This window comes from Salvelinus fontinalis, unplaced genomic scaffold (assembly GCF_029448725.1).
Source record: "Salvelinus fontinalis isolate EN_2023a unplaced genomic scaffold, ASM2944872v1 scaffold_0222, whole genome shotgun sequence".
Classification (NCBI taxonomy): Eukaryota; Metazoa; Chordata; class Actinopteri; order Salmoniformes; family Salmonidae; genus Salvelinus; species Salvelinus fontinalis.
Genome location: NW_026600431.1, coordinates 71,926 through 80,006, shown reverse-complemented (window position 1 = coordinate 80,006; position 8,081 = coordinate 71,926). Strand labels below are relative to the sequence as shown.

At 43.8% G+C, this 8,081-nt stretch overlaps 1 protein-coding gene across 1 annotated transcript; it reads right to left on the bottom strand.

The window, feature by feature from the left end:
* Positions 1–2,231: 2,231 nt before the first annotated feature.
* On the bottom strand, positions 2,232–3,414 carry LOC129844751 (thrombin-like enzyme flavoxobin). Its single transcript, XM_055912836.1, has one exon. The coding sequence runs from the start codon at positions 3,312–3,314 to the stop codon at positions 2,427–2,429; it is 888 nt and encodes a 295-aa protein (XP_055768811.1). The 5' UTR covers positions 3,315–3,414; the 3' UTR covers positions 2,232–2,426.
* Between the last annotated feature and the right edge of the window lie 4,667 nt (positions 3,415–8,081).

The window sequence follows — 8,081 nt, the reverse complement described above, 5'->3', positions numbered from 1 at the left end:
GAGAGAGAGAGAGAGAGAGAAAGAAAGAAAGAAAGAAAGAAAGATTGATCCAAATCCAGAAAAGAGCAGTTAAATTCTAAATTCCCAAACCTTCCATAACAAAGCCATCACCTATAGAGAGATGAACCTGGAGAAGAGTCCCCTACGCAAGCTGGTCCTGAGGCTCTGTTCACAAATACAAACAGACCCCACAGAGCCCCAGGACTGCAACATAATTAGACCCAACCAAATCATGAGAAAACAAAAATAGAATTACTTGACACAATGTAAAGAATTTACCAAAATAAATAGCAAACTAGAATGCTATTTGGTCCTAAAGAGAGATTACAAAGTGGCAGAATACCTGACCAGAATACCTGACTACTGTTACTGACCCAAACTTGAGGAAATCTTTGACCATGTACAGACTCAGTGAGCCTTGCTATTGAGAAAGGCTGCCGTAGTCAGACATGGCTCTCAAGAGAAGACAGGCTATGTGCACACTGCCCACAAAATGAGGTGGAAACTGAGCTGCACTTCCTAACCTCCTGCCCAATGTATGACCATATTAGAGACACATATTTCCCTCAGATTACACAGATCCACAAAGAATTAGAAAACAAATCTGATTTTGATAAACCACCATATCTACTGGGTGAAATACCACAGTGTGCCATCACAGCAGCAAGATTTGTGACCTGTTGCCACAAGAAAAGGGCAGCCAGTGAAGAACAAACACCATTGTAAATACAACCCATATTTATGTGTATTTATTTTCCTTTTTGTACTTTTTGTACTATTTTTGTACTATTTGAACATTATTACAACATTGTTGATAGACATAATATGACATTTTAAATGTCCTAATTATTTTGGAACTTCTGTGAGTGTAATGTTTACTGTTCATTTTTATTGTTTATTACACTTTTGTTTATTATCTACTTCACTTGCTTGGCAATGTTATCATATGTTTCCCATGCCAATAAAGCCCTTGAATGGAAATGTAATTGATTTGAATTGAGAAAGAGAGAGTTACAAATCATGACCCCTCTAAGTGTGGGGAGTAAATGGAAATGTGGTATGGGTGGGGGAGAGAAGGGGAAGGCAGGGGTAAGAGTGGTAACAGCCAGACCAGAAAGGCAGAATAAGACTAGAACTCTCTTTCCCACTGGGATTTGTCCCATTTAAGAGCTATTTATGTTTGTTTGGCTCAAGGATGTTCGACTGAATCAAAGGCTACAGTCCAATCCTCTACCCTTCTCTCGAACTGTGCACTTGTACACTTTCCTCGTGGATTTAAAAGGAATGGACTGGTGTGAGGAACTTCCTCCAGCCATGGTTGCACCAATCCAATGTTCTTAAATGCATGAGTGGGAGGGAACAAGAGCACACTTTTGGAAAAGGGTAGAGAATCAGCAAGCTTAGCCTCTTACTTCAGCCAAACATTTTGTTTAGAATTCTACCTCTTTATGTTGACTTTTTCATCAGGAATTGATTGTGTCTGTCAGTTACAGCTTGAGTAGCCTCAAAAAACCCGATTCAGTCTGATTTCACCTCAGTGCTTATGGGGATTCTCCCTATGTAGAGACATGTTTTACTCACAGCTACAGATACATGTCACGGTGCTGTACTATAAGTCTGGCAGAACATGGTAATGTCCAAAATGGCACTCCCTATATAGTACACTTTTTACCAGACACATATGGGACCTGGTCAAATGTAGTGCACTGGGTCCTGGTCAGATGTAGTGCAATAAATAAGAAATAGGGTGCCATTTTGGACTCATTTTTGTATCTCATAGAACAAACAACAACCAGATTATTCCAGAACCAATCATTTTAATCGTCAACAGCAAAAGGCTTATTAGTGTTAAATGTATATTTAGTTCATTCATTATTTTAATGAAGTAGTGTCCTAGTTAATGTGTTGCTGGTGAATGTCCAGAGGCAGTGTGTTGGTTAAGACAGAGATTCAACCCAAAGTGCATTGACAACAGTCACGCTGCACATGACTTTTAAAGGTCATTTACGTTTGAGCCAACATCTGCAGCATTAACTGTGAACACAATATCTGTTTCATCAGTGAAATTGCTTTTAATTAAATGGCGTATTGTGGATAGCGCAGTGTGATGTCAACGACACACCTTTGATTGAATACCAGCCTTCGTGTGTCCAGGCAGACAGACTTACAGTGGGATGTCAACGACACACCATTGATTGAATACCAGCCTTCGTGTGTCCAGGCAGACAGAGTTACAGTGGAATGTACTGAACTATACAGTACCACAATGGATTAACACAACATCCTGAACATCCTGGATTAACACACTACAGTTATAACAATAATGACCAATGACATTGAGTTAATCTGGGAACTATTTTATGGTTTATTAGGATACAATAATCAGCTTTTGCTGTTAATCAAATCAAAACTGTCCGTTTTCTTCTTTACTTGCCAATTATCTTGTTTATCCAAACTTTGTACTTGCAGACATCCATGATGAGTGCCGCTGCAGAACATTCTTCACCAGTGTCCTCAGTTATGAAGACACCATAGAGCTGGTTCTTATACACCACACCTGTCCCAGAGTCACCGCTACAGGTTTCCACTCCGGCACGTTGTGCACAGAAGATGTCTTGATGGGACTTTGCCACGGAGACGTCGTCACATTTCATAACATCCAGCTCTGCACAATGTAGGACTTTGGTGTTGGCAGCATCAGGGGCTTCAGCAGCAGGTTCCCCAGCAGCAGGTTCCTCAGCATCAGGTTCCCCAGCTTCAGGTGCAGCAGGTGGAGTGGCAACATAGCCTGCAATCTGAACTGTTTGGAACACTTTTGGTTTCAATGTCTTCCCCATAAGTTTAGAAAACATATTTGCACAATCACCGAGAGGGATTGGATCAACCCCAGGACCCGGAACAGCTCCCGGAACAGGAGTTGGTAACTGCAGTAGCATGATGTCATGGGTTTTTCCTTTCTTATCTCTATGTATCGTCTTCTGTTTGATTTCTACTTGAGGTTTCACAGGGCCTGGATGTCCACCTACTTCTGCATACATCTTCCATCCTTGTCCATCAGGCCAACAGCGAGCGGCGGTTAGAAGCCACTTGTTGGTGATCAGAGAACTGCCGCAGACCTTTTCCAATTTGGCTGATGGATTTCTAGCTGTCAAACGGACATGGTATCGCCTTTCAGTGGGACTGCACGTGTTACCCCCGACGACTCTCTTCTGAATGTCGCCCAATGTGGTCTCTGCCAACATCAGGGAGAGTATCAGAACACCGCCCAGGATCTTCATGGTCCTCATGACCGCTGCACTTTCCGGAGGAAACATCTGTGTTTTTAAACATATTCTGGCCCCGTATCTCAGAACATATCCACCAACCAGTGTCCAGCATGCTAATCAACTTCATTTGATTGTCTGACTCTTTGGTATGGTGACTTTACATATGTAAAATAGATTTATTTGAAGGAATCTATAAAGGGGTGTCCAGGTAGCCCAGAGGTTAGAGAGACATGCCAGTTACCCGGTCGGTGTTTCAAATTCTAACTTTGATAGGGTGCGTGTAGGGTGTGTGTGTGTGTGTGTGGGGGGGGGGGGTTACTTAACCACTAAACTGCTCCAAGGGGCCACAATGACCCTGCCTTCCAACTCCTTAGTGTGTGTGTGTGTGTGTGTGTGTGTGTGTGTGTGTGTGTGTGTGTGTGTGTGTGTGTGTGTGTTTTTAATGGGGGATTGCAAAATAAACTCAATGATAAACTACCTGTAAAAGAACATAATTGTAGTTAAACTGCATCCCTAAATACTAACTCTATCCAATTATGAGAGTGACATGAAAAGGAAGAACATGCCAGTTACAGCCAGTGACGGCCTACTAATTGGGCCCAGAGCCCCCCCCCCCCCACACATTCAGGACAAATGCTCAGGAAAACCTTGGGGACCAAGTTATGATGCATAACCAGACATATTGTATGTGCAAGAACAAAAAGTAGAACAAAATAATGTGTATACAGCCTGAGACTAATCAATTCCCCCCTGGGGAAGTTCAATTCAGTTGGTGTCTTCAGTTGAACTTTTGGAACTGACACAAGTTTGTCTGGCTCTGCGTATGCAAACGATCTCTCTGAGGAATAGTTGTGCCAAAGACTCCAACGCACACTAAATGTTTAAGACAGGAGAGGTTTTGCATTATACCGCAGAGGTGTAACTGAACTATGCCTGGTGAATTTGACCTTTGAGTCTCATCATACTACGTCTATTCAACACTTTGGATTTTATACCTTCTTATCAAAACTTCCTCAGGCAGCAAAACAGATTAAAAAAACTCCACTCTATGCTATCATTCTATATCACATTTCAGTTGGTATATGAATATTGATACAACTTCCACTGAACTTTATATGCGACTATAAAAGTATCTGTTTGACTAAAGGTGCATAACGGCATATGGCTCCACTAGGAAAGTGAATCTATGCAAACTTTGACAGTTGAAACCAAACGTCAATATGTGACCATCGATGTTGAAGTCTGTAAATGTAACTGCCAGGATCAAATTGTGGATTTCTCGCATGCCAAGCATCTTCACCATTAGACCAAGAGCCAATAGGAGTAAATCTCCTTGGTCTGACATTTTGGGAAAACAAGTCCCAGGCAGAACTGTACTCGTCACGAGAGCGTGATTCCAAATCGTTTCCACTACATAAAGGTATGAAAAATAATACTTGTGGCAGCATGTGAGGAGGTGTGCTGCCATTGACCAGAAATAGGCTCTGAGTTTCTACTACAGAGGCTCGTGACACAGGGGTACATTTCAAAACAAAATCTAAATGATGTGTTTAAGAATTCAGCTTAAATGTTCAGCAAATCAAACTTGCAAACACATCTACCTGCTCTCTCTGTAGAAAATCCTCTGACCATAGTCACCCAGACTCTCAACTCTGCCTGACTTTATTACTCTGCAAGGAGCTGAGGTACTCTGGGGATGGGCTCACCATTGTTTACCAGTCACTCTGCCCCCTTTTCACACCTCTGCTTCTAGAACACTGCCTGGGCAAGTCTCCTGTCCTGAGTGAACCAACCTTGGTCAGCTAATCAAAGACCCTAACTGGGGTAGGAGAACCCCAACTCTGTCTCGGAACCCTCAGTGGTCTCCAAGAGTGCAGGTTGAGGACATCTCTGTAAACTCTTGCACTCTACGCCAATTTACCTACTGGACGTTTCCTGCATGGTCAAGCATCTTCCTAGACTTTCCCAAACATCATTGTCGTGTGATAGTGCATGGATAACCATGAAAGTGGACTTTGGTTGGTCAGGCGTCTTTGCTTGTATGTTTCAGTATTCAGGCCAGACACTACAGCCTTGGCCCAATGTTATCATATGACTTAAGATGGCTGTCATGTTTGTATATTGCATTACTCAAAATGGCTACGACCATGACCTTGTTTTTGTTGACCTAGCCACATTGCATGCTAGCTCTAGGGTAGCTGCTAATTGCTATACCAACCCACAGCATGTGGCCTACTAGCCTAGCGTGCTAACCTACCACCGTTGTCTATTCTAGTTGGCCCTGTGTAGTGTACTACGCTAGACTAGTGTTCTCTTGTCTTCTCTTGTAGACACACTATCACCATTCACAATGCATCAATACTTATTCTACTACCATGTGTGTGTGTGTGTGTGTCTGTCTTGAGCGTGGCAATAAACGTATGTTCTGTACATCTGTGTTCTACTGGTCATTATCTGTCCTCTTACCGGACAGTTTTACCTACATTTTAACCGGCTTCTCTTTAAGAGACCACCACCAATTGGTGGCACTCTTTCTCGCTCTCAGTCCTTGCCCCCGAGTGAGGGAAAAACGATAGAGGTAGATAGAGGCCCCTTCTTTGCATATGCACCAGGGCCATGATGCACCACTGTGACAGCACCATTGGGGGCTTTCTTCCATTTTAAAGTAGTCAATTTCTTCTTTGTCTACTTTTAAGGCCACATGATCTCTCACTCCTTTCCGCTGAGTGAGGGAAAAGTACCAGCTGATAAGTGTGGTGGCTGTATGGGTGGCTAGAGACATCCTTATCTAGTCTATGGAGTGTGGTGGCTGTATGGGTGGCTAGAGACATCCTTATCTAGTCTATGGAGTGTGGTGGCTGTATGGGTGGCTAGAGACATCCTTATCTAGTCTATGGAGTGTGGTGGCTGTATGGGTGGCTAGAGACATCCTTATCTAGTCTATGGAGTGTGGTGGCTGTATGGGTGGCTAGAGACATCCTTATCTAGTCTATGGAGTGTGGTGGCTGTATGGGTGGCTAGAGACATCCTTATATAGTCTATGGAGTGTGGTGGCTGTATGGGTGGCTAGAGACATCCTTATCTAGTCTATGGAGTGTGGTGGCTGTATGGGTGGCTAGAGACATCCTTATCTAGTCTATGGAGTGTGGTGGCTGTATGGGTGGCTAGAGACATCCTTATATAGTCTATGGAGTGTGGTGGCTGTTTGGGTGGCTAGAGACATCCTTATCTAGTCTATGGAGTGTGGTGGCTGTATGGGTGGCTAGAGACATCCTTATCTAGTCTATGGAGTGTGGTGGCTGTATGGGTGGCTAGAGACATCCTTATCTAGTCTATGGAGTGTGGTGGCTGTATGGGTGGCTAGAGACATCCTTATCTAGTCTATGGAGTGTGGTGGCTGTATGGGTGGCTAGAGACATCCTTATCTAGTCTATGGAGTGTGGTGGCTGTATGGGTGGCTAGAGACATCCTTATATATATGGAGTGTGGTGGCTGTATGGGTGGCTAGAGACATCCTTATCTAGTCTATGGAGTGTGGTGGCTGTATGGGTGGCTAGAGACATCCTTATCTAGTCTATGGAGTGTGGTGGCTGTTTGGGTGGCTAGAGACATCCTTATCTAGTCTATGGAGTGTGGTGGCTGTATGGGTGGCTAGAGACATCCTTATCTAGTCTATGGAGTGTGGTGGCTGTATGGGTGGCTAGAGACATCCTTATCTAGTCTATGGAGTGTGGTGGCTGTATGGGTGGCTAGAGACATCCTTATCTAGTCTATGGAGTGTGGTGGCTGTATGGGTGGCTAGAGACATCCTTATCTAGTCTATGGAGGTCAGCTGTGATCACTTGCAAGCCAGTGGGCGCATTCAAATCAAATCAAATTGTATTTGTCACATGCGCTGAATACAACAGGTGTAGACCTTACAGTGAAATGCTTACTTACAAGCCCTTAACCAACAATGCTTTAAGAAGTTTGAAGAAAAAATAAGTCTTAAGTAAAAAATAGATAAGTAAAAAAAAAAAAAAAAAGTAACAAATAATTAAACAGCAGCAGTAAAATAACAATAGCGAGGCTATATACAAGGGGTACCGGTGCAGAGTCAATGTGCGGGGGAATCGGTTAGTCGAGGTAATTGAGGTAATATGTACATGTAGGTAGAGTTAAAGTGTCTATGCATAGAGAATAAACACAGAGTTGCAACAGCGTAGAAGATGGGTCTGGGTAGCCCTTTGATTAGCTGTTCAGGAGTCTTATGGCCGTGCGGTAGCAGAGAGAACAGTCTATGACTGGGGTGGCTGGAGTCTTTGACAATTTTTAGGGCCTTCCTCTGACACCACCTGGTATAGAAGTCATGGATGGCCGGAAGCTTGGCCCCAGTGATGTACTGGGCCATACGCACTACCCTCTGTATTGCCTTGTGGTCGGAGGCAGAGCAGATGCCATACCAGGCAGTGATGCAACCAGTCAGGATGCTCTCGATGTTGCAGCTGTAAAACCTTTTGAGGACCCATGCCAAATCCTTTTAATTTCCTGAGGGGGAATAGGCTTTGTAATGCCCTCTTCACAACTGTCTTGGTGTGCTTGGACCATGTTAGTTTGTTGGTGATGTCGACACCAAGGAACTTGAGGCTCTCAACCTGCTCCACTATAGCCCCATCGATGAGAATGGGGGCGTGCTCGGTCCTCCTTTTCCTGTCATCCAAATCATCTCCTTTGTCTTGATCAGCTTGAGGGAGAGGATGTTGTCCTGGCACCACACGTTGAACAAATTCCAGGCTGACTACATGGTTTATGGCGCTGGTGAGGGTGTGGATGATA